This window comes from Maylandia zebra, linkage group LG15 (assembly GCF_041146795.1).
Source record: "Maylandia zebra isolate NMK-2024a linkage group LG15, Mzebra_GT3a, whole genome shotgun sequence".
NCBI classification, from domain to species: domain Eukaryota; kingdom Metazoa; phylum Chordata; class Actinopteri; order Cichliformes; family Cichlidae; genus Maylandia; species Maylandia zebra.
Genome location: NC_135181.1, coordinates 4,356,243 through 4,378,509, shown reverse-complemented (window position 1 = coordinate 4,378,509; position 22,267 = coordinate 4,356,243). Strand labels below are relative to the sequence as shown.

The window sequence follows — 22,267 nt, the reverse complement described above, 5'->3', positions numbered from 1 at the left end:
CTTGCCTTCAAGCCAGGCCTTTACAGCCACTTCAATATGTTAACCTCAAAACATTTTGCCACAGTTTTAGAAGTACGTTTGGGATTATGTTTATTGGGAAAACCCATTTTTGATTTTTTTTTTTTTTTTTTTTTAAATCCTGTAGCCAAAACATATCACTGACTTGATGCTGCGTCCACTCTGCTTTACGGTTAAGGTAGTGTCTGTTTGTTTTAAATAAACACCTGAAGGAAGCATCTTAAGCCTTGCAGAGGAATAGATTTGCACAGATCTGGAAAAATCTTTCTACAAGTTTCTACATGCTATTATTAGAACAACAATCAAGTCCTCCACTAATGTGAACAACCACATGGTTGCGTTGGACTGGAAACTGAAATGGGCCTTTAAGTTTGTGGGACGGGGGATTCATGACTTCAGTAAATGTCAAATGTCAGCATATTATTAAAGCAAAAAATTACAATAGTTTTCAGTGTATTTCAGTGATATTTGATTTCTCCCGACTTTATACTGTAATGCTCTAAGCTGATAGTATACAAAAACAGACAGATATTTTGCCAGATTTAACTGGAATTGGCAACAGCTTTATGCAGCATATGTCATTCTGTGTAAACTCAATGTGCTTAACACAAAAGACAAAAATACCTATGTAGTTTTACAACGCATTAAGGCAGTGACAGCAAAATATAACATTTTTTTAAAAAGATGTTGAGTCTATTTTTAGTCACAGATGTAACTGATCTCCGGTTAGCAGGCAGCTTATTCCAAAAACAGCACCACCGTGATTGTCACAGATAATAAAAAGCATAGATATGACGAGAAGAAGACCTTATTTGCTATAAGTATCATAAAATTCGTCCATGTTGCACATAATGTTCTCTAAAGATTAACACGTTATATATACAGAATATAATTTTGCATTATTGTGTTCCAATGCTTCTTTAAGTCCCGCTATGAAGCCGTTTTCTCGGGAAAGATCACCTTTTCCCCTCCCCGTACCCATGATATCGATTATTCTGAACTCTAAAGTTAAACTTAGCGCACTTCTATTCACTCTATACCCTCCTATTGGCTAGCGAGCTCGTCGATGTCTAACCAGCCAATCACAGGCAAGTAAGTCGAAGCATGGCACCAGCAGCACTCTGCTTTCGTTTAGCCGTCCTGAGAAGCTAGAGAAGTGAAAGCTAACACGTGGAAATATTAATTTGGGATATTTTGCTATTTATGCAGGGTAGTGTAGTGCCTTTTTGAACTGTGCCTTGACAGCGAAGACCCCGAATCATTAGCTGAGAAAAACATTTATCGTTCAGCTGAGCTAGTTAGCTCGTTTATGAGCTTCGTTATGGCGGACAACGGAGACGATGATAATCAGTACAGAATTAAAGAGGGTGACTACGTTGTGTTGAAACGAGGGGAAATCTTCAAAGCTGTGCAGATTCAGCCGAGGAAGTAAGTTGACAGCTTTAAAGGAAAATAGAAGCATTTTAACCACCTTAAATACTTCACTGAATTTGTGCTGATCATAATATTTTTACGAGAAGCACAGACTGAGGATTAGCTCACATAAGATGCTTTTGTGTTCATTTGTTATTTTCAGATCAAAGCATGTGTGCAGTGAGATGTATTATGCAGATTATACTAACAAACTGCTCTTTCTGTCTCTCTTAGAAAGGTGATTTTTGAGAAGCAGTGGATCTTCCTCGATAATGCAGTGGGACAGCTGTACAGCACCACATTTGAAATTTTGTCTGGAGGAAATCTAAAGCCACATGAGCTCAAGGACACTGCAAGCCCCCTTGGTGTGTAACCTGCTGTTAAATCTTAAGTCTTTTTCATATTTTCAGATATACAACTGACTCTTTTATGCTACCAGCTGCATTTGGACTTGTGACGACCACCTTCTATACCCAAATAAATATGTCATAGACTTTCTACCGCCTATAACCTTTTACTTACAGTAGTGTCTTTGTGTGCTTGTTTGTGCCTCCCAGATGCAGTGGAGGCAGGTACAGACAACAGAAACATTGTTGACGATGGCAAATCACAGAAGCTGACCAGGGATGACATTGAGGCTCTTAAAGAGAAAGGTCTGAAGGGTCAGGTACATGTGAAACTTTACAATTTCACATTTAAATGTGTCAGAGTACTGCCTATAGTTGTTATCTTACAGAGTGATGGTAAAAAAATATTTTTTTTTCATTGCAAATTGGATGGAAAACCAATGTTGACCAGTATCTCTAATTGATGACTTTAATTGAATATATGAAAAATACAGAAGGTAACTCTGTTAATACTGATAATAGTACTTTTGCACCAACAAGGGGATGCCTTAAGAGCTAGGCAGACCTGAAAAACTATCTAAAGCCAATGAACATTATGTGAAAGTCATGTCATAAAGAAATGGGAACAAATCCTGTAAAGTCATGACACGGGACCTGAGAGATTCATTTGGCCATTCAGCTGATCCTTTCACTGTTTACTGAAGCCTCATCAGGAATGATCTCAGTGGAACAGCAGCTATTTTTACAGAAGGAAATACTTCCTTAACGAAATCTCACAAGTCCACTTCTAATTTGTGAATGCCAAATTACAGAAGAACTGCACTGAGAATCCATGGCGATAAGTCTCATGGAACGATGAATCCTGATATTCCTAAATAAGAACAGAATAGATCAGGTGAGTGGTACAGCACGGAGTGTTTATGGCCATCTGTAAAACACAGTGGAGGCTCTGTCATGGTTTGGGACTGCATTTCAGCCAGTAGTGTTGAGGATCTTGCAGCAGCTTCATTTTGATAAGGATCCCAAACATAGTGCCAGTGAAGTAACCTGGATAGAAATGCAAAGAATGGAAGACTATCAGTCATGGCCTGCACCTCAACTTTGTTGGTGTGGGATCATCATGACAGACAAGGGGACAAAGGGCAGTCAAGGTCCAAAGAAAAGCTTTGAATGTCCTTCAAGAAGCCTGGAGAACTGTTCCTGAAGACTACTTAAAGACATTGCAAGAAAGCTGCCTAAGAGAGTTGAGGCTGGTCATTAGAATTGTCGATTTCTGATTTATATATATATAGTATTTTCATGTATGCTTGAAGATTTTTCAATAAAGTGCTGCACCTTTTCCCCCATTTTCCTAGCACAATGTAAAGAAATAGGGGGTGGCATAAGACTTTAGCACAGTACACATCTAAATGAGTTACTGCTTTAGAGACTTGTGTAAACAAGCAGTTAAACATATGACATATTTATTTAAAATAGATTTTAGTGGTTGCACATCTTAAATGGGAACCAACAGGCTTGGCGTTGAGTCCCGCATACATGATAGCAAAGTTGTAGGAAAATAAAGAGACAGAACACATTGTGTTTTTGTCTTTTCGTGGGAACATTGTGTTTTTAGGATTTAATTAAATTGCTGTATTCCAACATAAAGTGAGACGAGCGACTGTATGTGTGTTTGGTCATCACAGGACATCATTAAGAAGCTCGTAGATAACCACGCCACTTTCGGAGATAAGACTGAGTATTCCCAGGTTAAATACATCAAGAAGAAGAAGAAAAAGTGAGTCACTTATGATGATACAGCCACAGCCTGTTCTGGACTGTTATTTAACGAGCTGTGTTTTAATTAGTGTTATCGGTTGTTCCCGTGTTTTGCAGGTATGAAAATACGGTGATGATTCTAAAACCGTCTTGTCGCATCCTGGCTATGATGTACCACGGCCGCGAACCAGGGAAGATCTGGTGAGTCAGCACATGAATTATCAGTAAGTGTGTTTTCTTTAAATAGCTGTAAGATGTCTACATGAAACAAATATTTCCATGTGCCGCAGCCACCTGCGGTATGACACACTTGCCCAGATGCTAACTCTGGCGAACATCCACGCTGGCAGTAAGGTGTTGGTGTTTGAGACTTGTGCTGGGCTTGTACTGGGATCCATCATGGAAAGAATGGGAGGCAAGTTTCTTCTTCTCTGTGCAGTTATTAAGGTTTTTTTCTTGTTTGTTTTGTTCTTCTTGCACACATCTTTTCCTTGATCTTTTGAATAAATACTCTTTGCTTCCTCCTCATCCAGGCTACGGATCAGTGATCCAAATGTACCCAGGGGGTGGGCCAGTGCGGGCGGGAGTGGAGAATTTTGGCTTTCCTGCGCATTTTCACGACACGCTGCATGAGTTTCCCATCTGCCACGTCAACGCTCTCTTGGCAGGAACTCTGGACACCAGTGCCAAAGACCCCACTGCTGGTAAAACTCGCCTTTTTTTTTTTTTTTTAACAGTCTTTTCAAGATAGTTACACCCCTTTAGTTTCAGATGTAGAAGTATAGCTTCTCTCTTCCGTTTGATCTTCATTTGTTCACGTGAGCATACAGAAAACGTTTAATTCAGTAGTTCAGAAAGTAAAACAATAACCTAAATCTAACTTGACCCGTAAAGTATGATTCAAGAGACTGAATCATACTTTATGGTGTTCAATGTTACGCTGACAAAGATTTATCATTTCAGAGAATACTCATGAAAAGCAGTTGAACTTGGCTGCAGAGAAGAAGCAAAACCAGCCTGAGGCAGAAGAGCAAGGCACTCCAGAGGAGGAGAGCATGGTGACCAACACTGGTGATGATGCTGGTCAGGACGTGGAGAAAACGGAGAAGGATAAACTCAAAGAAGCCAAGGTGTGTCCAGCGTTCATGCATTTTCCTTTTTCCCCCTCAATCCTCTTAGTTTTGTTGTCATCAGGAACAGGAGCTAGCCTGCTAGTCTCACTTCATAAAAGGAAGCAAACACAGATGCACCATTTAGAGTAAATACTCCCAATTCTTTATGCTGCTATGAAGTTGCTACTCTGACTTCATAGAAGTTGCACAGACAGTCAAATGTGGCTTCCATGTTTTCATGGCAAAGAAGATATGTATGGGTGTGCAGATTTAGCAGTAGTTATCATTAAGCTAGTGAGGTACTCGACATCTAAAGATGATTAATGTCCTAAAAAACAAAAATATACCAGCCTCCTGTCACTTTGGACTCAAAAAAGGAACATGAGTAAATAAGTGCCGGTAAGGTTTTTGAAGGTTGGTGAAGTTAAGTTAGATGACAGTTAGAGTTTCCATCCACAGCACAATATTATGGCACTGCATGCTTGGTTGCGTAAGTTGCATAATAAAAATTCTGTTGGCTGGACAGTATTCCTCTTTGGTGCAGTTAATCAGTACAGATGTGGACACTGTAATCATGCTCGTGTGCAGACTAAAGCAATCATACGGAGACCCCTTTGGAGGAGGTGGTCTCAGTTCCAAACTAATTCCAGAGCAGTTTCTTTATGGTGACAACGTGATCCGACCCAACTCGCAAGGGCACGCTGCAAGATTGAGTCGTTTCTGTAGCCATGTATGGATTGCATTCTCGGCTGTACTATTAATACATAACATAGATGTGTATTAATACATAAAAGTATGAGGGATGAATTTTCCATGTTATTGTCTCGTTCTCATGTGGTTTGTGGTGGCACCTTTGGTTCACTTGGAGGATTAGCTGAGTGAAAAGAAACTAAAACACACAAAAAAAACTACATGTCTAAATACTCATCTACTAATTCAGACCATAACCAAAAAACAATGGATGTAAAAACACATGAAGTCTTAAAACTATTTAAAAAAACAAACGAACAAGGATGACAGTAGCATTTGTTGACAGGGCCAAAGTTAAAAGGCAGCATAAATAGTATTATTGGACGGGTAATATATCATCACTAAACAACTGGATACAGTCATCAATGATGCTGACACATCATTGATGACTCTCAACAGTACACATACTATCATATGGTTTCCTGACCTCAGGGTTTGTTTGTTTTCTACAGGCTCAGGTGAAAAAGCTGAGACTAGAGGAGAAGCAGAGGAAGCTGGCAGCTACCGTCGCCCTGCTGAAAGGAAGGAATGCCGACGGGTTGGTGTCTGATTTTATTCCTACATCGACATTTCTGTCTCTCATCCCGCTCTTTCTAACATCCACCTCTCTCCGCTCCGGCTCTGCCTTTTTAAAAATTACTCCATATTCAACCAGGTCATTTAAAAAAAAAAGAAAAGAAAAAAAAAAAAGAAGCAATTACAGTAGATCACAGGGATGAGAAATTTATGAATGATTATAGTGTCATTAACTATCTCCATAAAAGTCATTAGAAATTATTTGTTTCTTCTGAGCACACACATATTGACTATTGTACATTGCCCTTTACGGGGTAAGTAAATTGATTGCTCAGCAGCTTCCTCTCATATAAAGTGAAGAACGCCTTATAGTTGTTTTGTGACTGATGGATAAATTGTTATCAAGGTGACATCTGAGACTGGAATACAAGTGTTGAGCTTGTTTCCCTATTGATTCCCCTCTAAATCACTGCTGCTTTATGATAATCACATTGTCCTAAATCACCCTTTTTGACTCGCTGTCTCGTTCAGCTTTCTGAAATATAGTACGAATGTCTACTACAGGAAGGTACTAAATCCTTGAGTCTTGCGTTAATGTCTTGCATGCAGCATTAGTTACTGAATTGCTGTATTGCCTACCTACGCATTTCCTGTACAGCTGACAGTGTATTTCATACTAGGCTTGTTTGCCTAATCATCTCTCTCTTCTTCACCTGCAGGCTGGTTATATCGAGCCGGTTTCACCCCTGTCCCGTCCTTTTGGGCCTGCTCAAATTCCTCTCACCCTCCAGGCCTTTTGTAGTTTATTCCCAGTATATAGAGGTAAGATCTTCCATGTCCCGTACGGAACAAAGCTAATAAGTGAGATCTCTCATTAGTTGCCACTGTAGTCAGGCTTGTATTGGTTAGACATCCAATGGGGGGGGCTGCCATACCACATGAATGCAATGGGCATTATCACCGCCAAGAGGTTGCTTGAACTTATTAACTTCCTTCATGCCCATGTTGCTAGAAAGAGCAATCTGTCATATTTTCTATGTTGATTTCCGCAGCCTCTCATAGAGTGCTTCAAGAAACTCAAGGAATGTGGCGGCACAGTCAACCTCAGACTCACAGACACCTGGCTGAGACATTACCAGGTAAATATTTGGACTCTGCACTGTGTGTGCTTTCTGTTTTTTTTGCATTTGAAGCTATTCTATAATCAAAGTATAATGAAGGTGGCTCATAGTCAACAAGCAACAGGGAATAATTACTCAAATCAGCACAGCTAACTGCTTTATCACTGTTTAGGTTAACTAGACAATTACCTCTTTTCCATTAGCATCGGCTCTGCTCAACTCGACTCAACTGCTACTTTTTTTTGTTATTATTTTGATTTTTGTGAAGGAATTGCTCTCATGACTAATTAAGTGCTGCCGCTGACTGGATAGTCTGTGGCATACAGAGTTGACATTACACTTTCCCATTGACTCATACCGCTTGGACCCCCAACTGAGCAGGTACTAAAAAAGTAGATGGTAACAATAAAAACCGAGTTTAAAGAAGATTTGGGAGTGTGTCTGTGGGAACTGCTGCCCTCTCATCCAGAAGATTTGTGAGCTCAGATATTGATGTTCAACGTGAGGGCCTGACCCATAGTTTTCATACTAGATCACGTTAAAGGTGTTTAGTGAGCTTGAGTTCAGGCTTCTACGCAGGCCATTGAAGTTTTCCACACTAATCTCATCCAGCCGTACCTTTATGGACTTTGCTTTCTGCACTGGGGCACAATCATGCTGCAACAGAAAAGGGTCATTCCAGCTTTTCCTTTACTGGAACAAAGAGGGGCAGGCCAATCCAGGAAAACAACCCCATGGCATTATTATTATTCTACCACACTTTACAAATTTAACAAAACAGACAGGCAGGGAGCCCAAACCCACCCATCAGACCACCAGATAGCAAAGTGTGATTTGTCACTGTACAGAACACTGCTCCAGAGTCCAGTGTTGGCACCTTTATACCTCTCCGCTGGTATTGTGCTTGGTGATGTGAAGCTCATTTGCTCGGTTATGGAAATCCATGCCCTGGAGCTCCCAGCACACAGTTTTGTGCTGATGTTTATGTCAGAGGAGGTTTGGAACTCCAGGCTTTTTTAACACTGTCTGCCTAAGCAGTCTGTAATGTTACATGGACTTCCACTTTGTGGCTGAATTGCTTTGGTTTGTAAATATTTTCACACTTACAGCCGAACAAGAAATAAATTTCCCAAACTTTTTGCTGCGATAACATCCTGTTACAGTGTCGTGCTCAAATTGATGATAGCAGCGATGTATAAACGTTGAGACCTTTTGAAACACTGTGTAGATGGACCCGATCTTTCACAAATGTCTGTAAATGCAGACTGCATGGCTAGGTGCTTGATTTTTATACACATGTGGACATGGGACACCTTTATTCAAAGATGAAGAGGTGTGGCCCAATATATTTGCCCAAATTAATAATTGTGGATTATTATCTTTCGATTCATTGGTTGTTGTCCCACCAGGATCTATTGCTTAACCATAAGTATTCACAATGTGTAATGACACAATCCAGAAAAGAATCTAATTCTCCGCTTAGAAACTGCAAGCATTGAATTAATTAGAACACGGGGATGTTGCTGATTATCCCTGTTGAAGCTTCTTTTATTTCTAAACACTTTACTTTGGACTAACTTATAAAATCCTTCTACATTTGGGAGCATCACTACATTACATTAATTGCCACTGCTCTTGATAAATTATTAGACTCCCTACTTTTGTTTTTCTTTATTTTGCATTCCTTTTCATTCCTATTGCTTCTTACAGAATTGGATACTAAGCAGCAGCAACTAGATAAATGCATGTTTGCAGACTCTCAGGACCAAAGTGTTATTCACCCTCTAACCATTCTTGCAGAGTTAATGTCTCCTGACTGAGACTCTGTTTGGTCCCTAGGTGTTGCCTGACAGGACACATCCTCTGCTACTAATGAGCGGGGGCGGGGGCTACCTCCTCTCAGGGACGACCGTTGCCACGGACCACTCGAAACCTGCAGGCTCTAAGCAAGCTGAAGAACCAGCGCCAAAGAGACAGAAACTGGAAGACACGGAGGGATAAACAAATACAGAAGCATCAAATCTTTTTAAGGGCACATTCCCAGAGGCCTGTAGGGATTTTTTTTCCCTCCTGTGCTGTTGAACTGATTTGACACCATCAGTAGTAAGGGGAGACAGAGTGTCTGGTTTGTATTCATCAGAACACTTTTTCCTGCCGGGTGTGCTCACATCAGTGGAGATGAGGAGTAAATTGTTAGCCAGTTTATAGTTTGTGTGTCGAGAGTAACAGCTTTGGTTGTTTTTGTCCTGAGACAAGTAAAAGTTTTTTTTTTTTTTTTTTATGCTTTCCAGATTCTACGTTATAACTTGCTTTTATTTTATTTTGTTATTCTTGCAGAAATTGCCATTTGTTTTATGAAACAGTTGCTGATGCAGCTTTACTGCGGGCTACATTTCTACCTGCACATTAAAAAGCAGTACTAAAAGAACCAAATGTGTGACCACGTTTTTTCTTCAATAAATAAAGGAGAGATGTTGGTTTGGTCCCAGAATAACTGTTTATTGAGTGCAGTCAGAACAAACTCTGCAGAACACATTTAAGTAATTATGATCTCATATATGTATATATTGTTTTTACATTTCTCTGAATATAAACATCCAAGCCATTCCCATGCTGTTTGATTTGATAACATCAAAATATCACAAAAACGAAAACTCAGCTAAAATGCTTTGGCAAGGCTCCAGGGTTGTTGTTTTTTTTCTTCATTTTAACACTGCAAGCACACTAAACTGGGAGACATACAGTAAAATTGCAACTTTTTTTTTTTTGTTTTTCAGTTATGCAGTGTTTTCATGCAACTTGGCTGCAATTTTCTGCAACTCCATATCCATCGCTGCCAGGTTCTGTAGCTCTTTCTCCTGAAAAACACAGATTAACACATTACCAACATTTCCTGCTGGAACAGCATCACATTTGGAATAGAAATCAGGACTGAATGATCATACATTTCCTTCTATTTCCCCCGCCACCCTGTGCCTGCTTCAAATAAAATATTGTAATTGGTCATTTAGGTTAACTAGTCCCTCGTCATGCTTGTAGTTGCATTGCTGAAGAACTAATAAATCATTATGCCATCGCCTCCCTAATTTGTTTTTCTGCTTCAAAGACAGGGAGGTCTCTGTAGGCTCTAGTTCTTTTTTTTTTAATGGGTATATTATAACTTTGTTTGCTCTGAGAAGCTGCAGTCATGTGGTTCTTACTGTGATTACTGCAGCACTCATAAAACGCTGGTGCAGGGAGAGCAAAAAAAAAAAGAAGCGCTGTGAGGAAGTCAGCACGCAGATTCAAAGCAAGCCAGACGAGTCGCTGCTCATGAATGCACTGGTTAGATTCTCCTTTATGTTTTGAGGACATGCTCACAAGGGGCGGTTCTTGATGTGCATTTGCACAGATGCGTTGAGCTTTTTGAAGGATAAATCCCAGGATCACGGTGCAGGCTAGAGATGTCCCTAATGAGACGAGCTGCTTTTTCTCCTCGTGAAGCGGTGCGGTGGAGGTGTGTGATGCGCTCCGTGGTTTTACTAGGTCAGCTAAATGTGGTGCAAATAGTTTACAGAAACAGCTGCAGAGTGCAGTGTGGTTTTTTTTATCAGTTTGCGTTTTTTGGATGAACTGACTTTTTGTAATATTAAATTACCTGTTTGTTGTCTGAACCCTTCTGATCATCAGTATAAGTGACAGACGTGATTCCAAGACTAATTTTCAGTCTTCATCAGTGGCATAAAACACTTTTTTTTTGCACTTGTGAATGCAGCCTTTTATAGTTGTTGTTTTGTTTTTTTTTTGTACCTCCTGTGGTGTAAGTGCTCTCTGCTGTGAGCTCCTCATTGCCTCCTCTTGAGGAGAGTGGTTAGCCAGCTGGTTTATCTTATAGCTCAGCAACTTGGTCAGTTCATCCATCTGAACAGACAAAAAGGGGGAAAAAAACACATTATGTGTCTACAAAATTATACAGTGACTTCAGACTGGGTGAAGTAACATTCTGTTGAAAAATGTCAAAACTAAGCGCTCTTTGATGTAGCACACAGAGCAGTCATATGCATTTGATTATCTTCAGTCAAACGCTGTATTGTCACAACCTCATGCTTACCTTGTTTGAGGTTGCAGTGTGTTCTTCTGAATCCCTTTTAAACCAGGCTGGGTGGTAGAAGCCTCGGTAAATCCAGGGATTGCGCTTCTCAGCAAGATATCTGAAAAATGGTTAGATTTTTACCAACTTCTTCTTATTTATTCGTTTTTTATGGCAGCACATGTTTCATTTGTGAGATTTGGCTTTTATTCTCTGTTCTTACAGTAATCTGCAGTATTTTGTGCTCCAGATTGCAGGCAATGAACCTGCGACACTTAACAGTAGAAGTCGTTTGATGTGAAAAAAATATTTGAAGTACCTCAAAGCTGCGTCTCTGTCCTTTGCCGCCTCCGCGTCTTCTTCTGTGAGCTCCTCATCTCGTTTGTGTTTCTTTTGGTGGTACCTGCCGGGTCTCCAGTTTCTCTTCTCTTTTCCAGTATCAAAATCCCAGTATTCTTGGCTGCGTTCTTCATCCGGTTCATCCCTAGCTTCATCTGACAGCTCTTCATCCCGTTTGTGTCTCCTCTGGTGGTACCTGCCGGGCCTCCAGTTCCTCCTCTCTCTTCCAGTGTCAAAATCCCAGTCTTCTTGGCTGCGTTCATCATCCGGTTCGTCCCTAGTTTCATCTGACAGCTCCTCATCTCGTTTGTGTCTCCTCTGGTGGTACCTGCCAGGCCTCCAGTTCCTCCTCTCTCTTCCAGTGTCAAAATCCCAGTCTTCTTGGCTGCGTTCATCATCCGGTTCGTCCCTAGCTTCATCTGACAGCTCCTCATCTCGTTTGTGTCTCCTCTGGTGGTACCTGCCAGGCCGCCATTCTCTCTTCTCCCTTCCAGTGTCAAAATCCCAGTCTTCCTGACTGCGTTCTTCTTCTGGCTCCTCTTTGGCTTCTTCTGACAGCTCTTCATCTCGTTTGTGTCTCCTCTGGTGGTACCTGCCAGGTCTCCAGTTCCTCTTATCTCTTCCGGCATCAAAATCCCAGTACTCCTGGCTACGTTCTCCATCTTCCTCGCCCTCTGATGGCTCATTGCTGCGTTTGTGGGGTGTTTTCTTGTGATGATAGCGATGTGTAGGTTTCCAAATGCGTTTGTATCTCTCCTCCTCATTCTCATCCCCGTGCCTTTTGTCTGCTTCCCAGCGCTCTTGGCTACGGTCCTCATCTACCTCGTTTTCTCCTAGAGGTTCCTCATCTCGTTTGTGTTTTCTTTGGTGGTATCTTCCAGGCCTCCAGTTCCTCTTCTCTCTGTCTTCATCTTCCTCTTCCTCATCGTCTGACCTCTTTTCATCTACTCCCCAACTCTCTTGGCTGCGCTCGCCATCCTCTTCTTCCTCTCCTCGTTTGTGCCTTCTTTGGTGGAATCTTCCAGGCCTCCAGCTGCTCCTCTTCTCCCGTTCTTCTTCCACATCGTTCTCATGTCTCTTGTCCTTCTCATCACCCAGACTCCAGGATTCTTGGCTGCGCTCATCTTCTGGGTTTTCTCTTTTTTCTTCCACAGACTTCAGGAGTTCCTCGATGTCTTTCACATCTGCTGCCTTTGCCACTGGCTCTGCGTGAACTTTGACTATCTCTTCATGAGTTACTGAGCCATCCCCACTCTTCTTGTCCAACGGGGCATGTATAATACCTGTGACAGAGCAAAAGAAATATTATAAACAATCCACAAAGAGCTACACAGGTGCAAGTTATGATGGATTTGTAGAGGAATTTTAACCTTTAGATCAAAAGAATAATGATCTGAGGAAATCAGCACTACTTTTTTTTAGAGAAGTCATGTGAAAACTATGATCATTTTTAATGTAATGCTGCCTGATTTTATACCTGCTCAAAGCTTTGAGCTTCTCACTTGCGCTCTGAGTGCTGTTTTACCCGTCTGAAGGTTAAAAAAATAAATAATAATAACAATCCTGGAATTATCCAACCGATCATTTGTGCCACAGACCTGCTTGGATGATGTCTTTGCATTGCTGATCGACCTGAGAGTCCGGTTTGGAGAGAGCTTTGGACAGAACTTCAACCAAACATCGTGTTACCTGGAAAAATCAAATGAGCTAAATAACAATATAGATCTTTGCACAGAAAATGCTTTGATTAAAAAGCAACGAATCGAAAAACATACCACATCCTCTCTCTGCTCTTCTTTACCAACTGGAAGCGCAAGATTTCCTGCATTGGAATAATTAAAAAAAATGTATCTGTGTTAAACATATAGGTTGATAAGCGAATAGTTTGCTTGTAGCGAATCTGAGGAATCGATGGCGTCTCTGTCCATGGTCCTGAAGAAACTTATTGCACAGCACTCAACAAAAAAGGGGTGAAAAAACAGAATAAAAAGAAAGGCATAACTCTTTCACCTACCTGTCAACAGAGCCGTAACCGCCAGCACGACTGGAACAAGTCTCATCGTGACGAGCTGACGGGTAAATCCGGGAAAACGTGACAAAGCTGGAGCTCTCGTCCCTCCGCGGCGGCAGGAGAGAGCTGCGCTGACTGTGCGCCTGCTGCTCTGAGTGTTGCAGCAGAGGAGCGCCTTAAATAAAGAGAGGAGTGGGCTGGAGGGGCGTGGGAGGAACAACCTTAGGCTCAGTTAATGTCATGACTCATTAGACCTGCAAAGAGAGCGACTTGATGGGAATTTCGACATTTTGTGGGAAGCCAAATTGTAATCCGGTTATTGTCGCGGTGCGTTCAGGTGACACGTTAGGTTAAAGAGGCGCTGGCATTAAGAGTTCATGCGGCGTGTTTGTCCTGCTGGTACGGCGGGTGGACACGACACGACCCCGAAGATGTTATGCAACGTGATACCTTACAAGACTACTTTGAAAGTGTCGTTTTCGATGTTCCCAGAGAAGTTTCTGTTTGCTGCTGGTGCTTGTGTCCTCCTTAGAAAAATAGTTATGTTTATTTCAGGTTATGCCTGGTGGCTAATTCCCTTAAAATATCAGTTGTCTCTGCGGTTTCCGGTTGTAGTTATATAATTCCTCCCTTATATTTGCCCAAACGGCTTGGGTGTGCGCGCTAAAGAAAGTCAGAACTGTACCCAAATTTCCCCAGTGATTCATCCACCTTTGAGCGAGCACCATCCACTTTCCCTTGGGAGCCAGTGGGCTTCAGCACTAGCAGAGGAAAACTAATGGAGATCTGCATCATTAGTTGTTGTGGTTAATCCTGCCTGGTGCGCATATAAGAAGAAATCAAAAGAAAAAAAGACTGTGTAGAGGTGTTTTTATTGTTACTGATATTGTTATTGTTGCCTTTTTTCATTGTGCAGTGATCTTTCTGGTGCAGTGTGGGCCTGATCAGGTGTGTAATCCCGCTGTCATAGAGAAACACGAACATTTACCCACTGCAATGTACAAAGTACAATTGTGGGTGTGTGTAAGTGTAGAGATTTTCTTTCCATTCCCAACTTTGTGGGAAACTAGGCTGTGCATAAACAGTGCCAGGATCTGTGAGTGCTGCTGTCTTTATGACAAACACTGGATTGGAATGAGCTGACACATGCAGCGACAGAGCTCAGACGTAGTAAGCTGGCCTCAGCATGGCTAAGGACATTAAAACTGACAAGTCCTGGCATCTTCTTTTTGGCACTTTGCATCATTTTCACTTCCCTGTACAGCAGTTTGTTCTCTCTTTGTCTACAGTGCAATCAGACGCAGGAAAAAGAAGGGAAAAAACAACAACAAATCAAATTAAAAAGTGAACTGAGAATTTTGACAATATAGAATGCTTAAAACTTAAAGTGGTTCCATCTCGGATGTTTTTAGATAAGTATTTTTTACATACGATGAGAAGCACTGACCTTTAAATGCCACAAAATACATTCAAATTCAATCATGTCTTGGAAAGCATAAGTCCAGAAACTGCAACCGCTGCAAGCAAAATTGGAATATTGCTTACCACAAATCTGAACTCTTGTCTGTGCTTGTCATCCCTACATGACTGGTTATTGACATCTCTATTTGTTACTGCACAGAGCCTCCTTTGGGGTGACTGAATTAATTACTGTTCAGAACATAAAACTGTAATGCCAGATGGTGTATTGCACACACAAGCAATACACACTGATTCTGTGGCGTGAAATATAGGAGGACCATTTTCAAGTGTGTATGCTTTGTGTTCAGTGAACAGCAGTAGGGTAGAAGAGCTCTGCAGTTTCCTCTATTGTCTCTGGGGAGGAAGTTATGTCTGAGGCTCAATATTCCACAGTGAGCCATGCAGTCAGTAGATATCAAAAGCACTGAGCCACTGAATTAAACAAGTCCTGTGGCCTGAACAATGTGTGTGTGTGTGTGTGTGTGTGTGTGTGTGTGTGTGTGTGTGTGTGTGTGTGTGTGTCCGTAAATGTGTGCTCATTCATTCACATGTGCTTCTGTATATGTGATTTTTGTGGCTTTGCCGCTTTTGCTCCAGGCCCGATTAATATTTCAGTGAGCCACGAAGATATACTGTAGGAGCTTACAGGGGATTTCAGAGGAGAAGCCAGAGTGCTCTGCTGGTCTCTCAGAGCACGACTCAGATTGGCTCGTCTGCAGCAACACCACCTCTTTCATCATCTCCATTTACATGAATGAACAAAAGGCAAAGTGGCTCATGATGAACACAATGCAGTGGGCCGCATGAAAGCCTCGACCGCGCTTTGATCTTTGGTGGGGACAAGCTTTGTGTTTGGCTCAAACCTACTGTGTGACTTTGATGATAGTCCAAGAACAATAGGGGAGTCTGTGTACAGTCACTTTTGGTCAAATACACGTGCGTTTGTTAATATTCTATGATCAATGCACCATTGTTTTCTGATATTTTGTTGTGAAGGAGTAGCTTCTTATTAGTATATAGGCACAGTCTGATGTACTAAAGACTAAAGGTTCTCACTAATTAGCACCCATCCATTTTTAACATCTATCACAGCACAATTGACCATAAATAGTTTCTCTTTGTTCCAAAAGGAATATATCTTGTCTGCTGCTGTATGAGGCCCCGAAGCATTTTAGAGGACTCTGGAAATTGTGTGTTTTGTTTTGTTTATTCAGTAATTACAGCATTGTGTGTGTGGGTGGGTGGGGATTATTAAGATTGACTGTTGTACTGACAGAAGATGGCGCTAAAAATGTTTTTAAAGCTTTAAGCACTTATTTCTTAAATCCAGCTTCACAGACAGTTTTACATCTACATCCAGGTGTAAATTAGCCTTTATACATGTAGCGTTTAATGTCACCTTTCATGCCTCTCTCAGGGTGAACTGTAAAAACTTTGGTAATGCCTGATGCAAAAAATATGCCACATCCATCAGCAAGAACTGGATTTGTAGTAGGTTCTGGTTCCAAATCTCAGGCAAGCTCCCAAATTATGTTAGAGCACCTAAATCAATTGTTTAAAAGAACTGTAAGCATTTTAAATGCAAGTTAATTTTTTTTAAAGTCTCACAATACTAAACCTCTCTCCCAAATTCTTATTTATCAAAACACACTGCCAAAACAAACTACCTAAACCAAGAGTGAAAAAAGGCCTTGAATCAACCAGAAAAGTGGGTCATTGTGTTTTCTACCAAGCTAATATTAATCAACCAAACTGGTGAAACAAAAACTAAAAACAGTGTGTTTCTAACTCTAAGCTTAATCAATTAATCATGAAAGAAAACTGTATTCTTCTATATTTTATGGGGGTTGGTGAAAGATGGAGAGCCCCTCCACCTCCTTTGACTTTATATGTGGTATCGCTCAAATGCCATTTCTTCAGCTATAACATTGTTTGTGCTAATTATCCTCATCACAGTTTAGGATTCAGAGCAGGATCCACACTGTGATGGGAAAAAAAGTCTGGACCACTTGTGGCTTCTGGTGTTTCTGTTGCTAGATATTCAACAAACAAGACCAAGCAGACCATTGGGTAAAGACGATAGAAACGAATAAGCTGTAAAGAATGAAAATGAAGCTCCAAATGACCCATGAAGGTGTCATTACAGAACAGCTTGGTTGTTTATGCACTCATCAGGCTGTGCCATATCTCCCTTTATCCAGATCTGTAATGCTATTAGCACCTTCATTGTGGCATCAGGGTGCTTTCTCAATACAGCACTCAATGGGGTCCAAAAGGCTTTTGCAAGGATAAAATGGCCTATAAAGAGGATTTAGCTCTGATTAATTGTTTAATTCAGGATCTAGATTATCCTAATTAGCAGCCATGCAGGTGAAGGCTTAATTTTATAATATAATATGATAATACTTTACTGGATGTACCTCACTTATTGTTCAGCTTCAGCAACATTTTCATAACAGAATTCAGCTCCTTAATTAAATATCAGAGAGATAACCTGAGGCCAACGACAGAGAATGAATGGGGCTGAATGCCCCACTGAACCTGAAGGCACTCTTTCAGTGTTTGTCTGACTGTGAGCTGCAGACTTGTAGAACTGGGTACTGTGACTGAGCTCTTCTGACACCACCCATGAGTCATTTTTTATTAATGCAGATGGTTTTAGGATTTTTTTAAAATTTTATTTTAGTAAAGGTGAAGATTCTAACGAAGTCTTCAAGGAGAAAAGAATACCAAGTGCTACTTAAACGAGAATAAATATGAATAAAGTGAATATGGGATTTTCAGGGTTTTCAAGAATAAAGGTCACTGAGCCTTTACACTACACGGTGAGGACACTGTGTGTTTGCATTATAGCACTGTTATACATCCATATCATCATTTTGACTGCATAACCCACCTCCAGTGAAAACTCATTCATCCAAAATGCTTGTGCGTTTCCTGCTGAATAACATTAAGAGTACTTATTATGGTAGCACAGGACCGGCTCATTTTAATGTGGTTACATAGCTGTTTGCCAAAATGTGCTAATGAAGTATAGTTATTGAGGAGATAGCATCATCGCTACACTCAGCTAAGAGAGCAAAATATCTCAAACTGTACAAGGAAGGCTTGAGCAGACTGTCGAGTTGGTTGCAAGAGCTAATGAAAGTTTTTATGTGGACCCTGCTGCTAACAGCATGGCACTCAAGTCTGGCAGTAAAATAAAAAGAACTCTATTGAGAACTTATGGTGCTGCAATTGTAGCGGGAAAAAAGGCCAATAAACTAACCAAATCAAGCCAAGATCCATGCAAAGTCCAGTTCAACTAATGAGTTTAATATTCAATCCAGTCAGTTTATACTGAAAGAAAAGGATGGCATAAAAGAGTTTGACCTCTCTCTAGTTTTAATTACTGTGCAACAAGGTTGAATATTTGTCCTTGATTCTTGTTTTAATTTTATTTTAAATCATCTAGTGTTGTTTTTCGGCAGTCTCTAATAGAGACATGTACAGTGGGGCAAAAAAGTATTTAGTCAGCCACCGATTGTGCAAGTTCCCCCACTTAAAATGATGACAGAGGTCAGTAATTTGCACCAGAGGTACACTTCAACTGTGAGAGACAGAATGTGAAAAAAAAAAAATCCATGAATCCACATGGTAGGATTTGTAAAGAATTTATTCATAACAAATGTTGACTGCTACACATCTCAGCAGAATTACAACCTTTTGGACTGAACCTCTGCAGTGAATGAACATTTAATGTGGTCCTGCTGCATATGTTCTCCTCTCCTGGGTTTAAATAATGAGTATTGATTTTTTTTATGTTAATGTGGCTATCACATAAATCAAATCAATAACTGTGATGAAGAGACACAGACAAATGTTCCATCAAAATAGTGATTAAAGCGTAAGTCCAAGCTGACGCTGAGGCAGTGTAGCATCGATGCATGTGTTTGTATTTTATCAGACCACATTTTCTTCCTAAGAGAGATTTAAAAGAGCACTCAAGTTTTTCCATTATTTCCCCCTCGTTTTCTCTCGTCGCTGCTTTTTCTTGCTGGCTTGCTGTAGTTTCTGCCTTTGTTGTCTCATAATACCACGTCAATATGGCACATGAAAGAGCTCACAAGAGGGACGACAGCTTCACAGTCTAAGTCCGTTTGTTCTTCATAGGAGAAGCAAATAAAAGCTGAAAACACTTCTTTTTTTTCTTTTTTTTCTTCTTTTTTTTAAATAAAAGAAAATGGGAATGGTGTTAGCTTGGCAATACATGAAAAAATCACATTTTATAGCTTCACTAAAGTTCCTGCACAGGAATGCTTGTGTCTTTTTGACTTTGAGAGACTTTTTAAAATAAAAACACAAAATACAAACTAGCTTTTCCATGTCATTGATTTTTGTCCCTACTACTTGCAGCTGAGGAAAGGCAGATAAGACATAGTGTACTGTAGAACTACAATTTACACAATGGTTACACAGTGGTTTTGTTTTGTTTTGGACACAGTGTCCAGACTGGGGAGTATTATATTGCATTTTGCATGATTATGACTGTAACGCCGATTAAGCACCTGAGAACTGCTTACAAAATACCTACAGGGAAGGCTTTATCTCCTTAAGCTCACTGCAGAGGTTGTAAAACATGTCAATAACTAAGTTATGCAATCCTTTTCTGTGCAGTAAAGCAGTAACTTTTGAGTATAAAAACATGTTAGGGAAAAGCGATTCACTGCTTTAAAATCTCGACTGAAGTGATATTAAAATTGGCTGATTCTCCCCTAAAGCATCTTTACTGCTGTGACCTTCAACCCTTTACTTGAATTGACACTAATGTTTTGCATTCTTCACAGGAGTGACAACACTGAGTGGTCTGAGTCAGGACCGAGACAGCGGTGAATAAGAAATTGGATTATTTTATCTAAATTCTGCCTCAGGTTCAAAGGTTTAAAGCTTGTCAATAAGTGTAAAGCTTCAGTGTGTTATACTGGCCTCAGACAGAGCCTAGGGGTAACTTCTTGATTGCATTCACGGTGAGGCCTTTTGGTTTGAAAGGTAACCTTTGTGCTAGATTCAAATAGGAGATTGCATTACACCAATTGCATCACACCGGTGTGCTCTGCGGGACAATAAAACAATAAATAATACTTACTATCTGTCTATTTTATCTATGTGTGCAAATCAAAACAAAATCATCTTGCGATTATTATTTGCCATCTCTGACCTATTAACACTGAACACGCTTCATCTGGAGATCTGCTGCATATTTGATGTGGGAGCAAACAGCACATAATGTTTGTTGTGTAAGCTGATCACTAAATATTCAAAGCACACATGTGATAATGCCTCTTTGTTATTCTGTTTAGTTGCTGATGAATTTCTAGTAGTGTTCTCTTACAAAAATGCCCAACTGTGGAAAAGAGAGTAATCAGAGATTGTCTTTGCTTTAATTATTCGTGGCACAGATTCAACAAGGTGCTGGAAACATTCCTCAGAGATTTTGGTCCATGTTGACATGACAGCATCGCACAGTTTATGTAGATTTGTCAGCTGTTGTCGGATGATGAAAACATCCTGTTCCACTGCACCCCAGTGGTGCTCTATCGGATTGAGATCTGGTGACTGTGGGTCATTTGAATATACAGCGACCTGATTGTCATGTTCAAGAAAGCAGTTTGAGATGATCTGACCCTCATAAAATGGTGTGTTATCCTGCTAGAACCAACCATCAAAACACAGGCACACTGCGATCATAAAGGGATGGGCATGGTCAGCAATAACACTCAAATAGGCTGTGGATTTTAAACGATGCTCAGTTGGTACTAAGGAGCCCAAAAGTGTGCCAAGAAAATATTTCCCACACCATTTCCCCACAGGAGTCTGAACCACTGATACATTGATACAAGGCAGGATGGATCCATGCTTTCATGGTGTTTACATCAAATTCTGACCCTGCCATCCAAATGTCACAGCAGAAACTGAGATTCATCCAAACAGGCAACATTTTTCCAACCTTCTGGTGTCCCGTTTTGGCGAGCCTGTGCAAACTGGAGCCTCAGTCCCTTTCTTAGCTGACAGGAGTAGTACCCGACATGGTGTTCTGCTGATGTGTTGTAATTTAATAATAATAATAATAATAATAGTGGATTGGATTTATATGGCGCTTTACAATGCCACTATTCATTCACACACTGGTGGAGGCAAGCTACGGTTGTAGCCACAGATGCCCTGGGGCAGGCTGACAGAAGCAAGGCTCCCATATCGCACCATCGGCCCCTCTGGCCATCACCAGTAGGGTAAAGTGTGTTGCCCAAGGACACAACGACCAGGACAGAGAGCCCGGGGACCGAACCGGCGACCTTCCAGTTACAGATGCGCTTCCCAACCCCCTGAGCCACGGTTGTATTTGAGTTACTGTTGCCTTCTTATCAGCTCAAAGCAATCTGGTTATTCTCCTGTAATTCTGGCATCAAAGAGGCATTTTCACGCAGAGAACTAACACTTACTGGGTATTTTCTATATTTTACGGATCATTCTCTGTGCTGAAAATCCCAGTAGACCAGTAATTTCTAAAATACTCCAACCAGCCCATCAAAGTCAACCATGCCACGTACAAAGTCACATAAATCGCCTTTGTTCCCGATTACGATGCTCAGTTTAAACTTCAGTGTGTCCCTCTGACCATGTCTACATGCCCAGATGCATTGAGTTTATTGGATAGGTTAATTCTTATTGTTTGCACTGAAGCACCGCAGCAAATTCCTAATGTTGTAAACCTCAACATCTGGCAATAAACCCATTCTGATTCTGATTCTGATTCTGATTCTTAACCACAGACAAGGAGAATAGGTGAAGAGGGTTGCTCTCTTTTTCATCTTTTGAATAAGGAAAACTTACTTTAAAATTTCTCATGAAAGTGCATCACTTGCTGAGAAAGAGCCTTTCGGAAGGTATTATGAAAACAAGCTGACTTGTGACTGTACACTTACACCAATAATTCTGTGTTATGTATGCGTTTTATTGTTATTTATGTTATTTAATAAACAAAAACTGTAAATATGCTTGCGTATATAAAACCCCAATTATTTTTCACTACAAGGTCTGTGTTTAAAATGTTTTTTTAATCATTAAGTCTGCCTCATAGCAAGGCCACTCACACTGGTAGTTTGGTAATTTGTTGTATTTTTCCTTTTCTTTCCCTAAACTCACTTTTGAACAGAGTGATCCTGTCACTTGTTTACTCTGAAAAGGTCTGTGATTTCAAGCTGTACGATGTATGAGAAAGGCAGCCATTAATCTGATTATCTGATTTTATTCAGGTAGAAACGCAGCATGTTTGACGTATAACTCGCACGTCCTCGGTCAGTGTCTACCGGCCC

The 22,267-nt window shown here is 40.7% G+C and overlaps 2 protein-coding genes across 2 annotated transcripts; one reads left to right on the top strand and one right to left on the bottom strand.

Moving 5' to 3' along the window:
- Positions 1-1,102: 1,102 nt before the first annotated feature.
- trmt6 (tRNA methyltransferase 6 non-catalytic subunit) lies at positions 1,103-9,518 on the top strand. The gene is made up of 12 exons (XM_004542158.5): positions 1,103-1,446; positions 1,666-1,796; positions 1,989-2,098; positions 3,464-3,555; positions 3,654-3,737; positions 3,827-3,951; positions 4,070-4,240; positions 4,500-4,666; positions 5,851-5,936; positions 6,634-6,736; positions 6,967-7,053; positions 8,875-9,518. The coding sequence occupies exons 1-12, from the start codon at positions 1,328-1,330 to the stop codon at positions 9,034-9,036; spliced, it is 1,437 nt and encodes a 478-aa protein (XP_004542215.2). The 5' UTR covers positions 1,103-1,327; the 3' UTR covers positions 9,037-9,518.
- chgb (chromogranin B) lies at positions 9,514-13,755 on the bottom strand. Its single transcript, XM_014413466.3, has 7 exons — positions 13,458-13,755; positions 13,219-13,265; positions 13,042-13,132; positions 11,424-12,726; positions 11,126-11,225; positions 10,825-10,935; positions 9,514-9,893 (listed from the first exon to the last, which is right to left on the bottom strand). Exons 1-7 carry the CDS (start codon positions 13,501-13,503, stop codon positions 9,813-9,815), a joined length of 1,779 nt encoding a protein of 592 aa, XP_014268952.3. The 5' UTR covers positions 13,504-13,755; the 3' UTR covers positions 9,514-9,812.
- Positions 13,756-22,267: the final 8,512 nt, after the last annotated feature.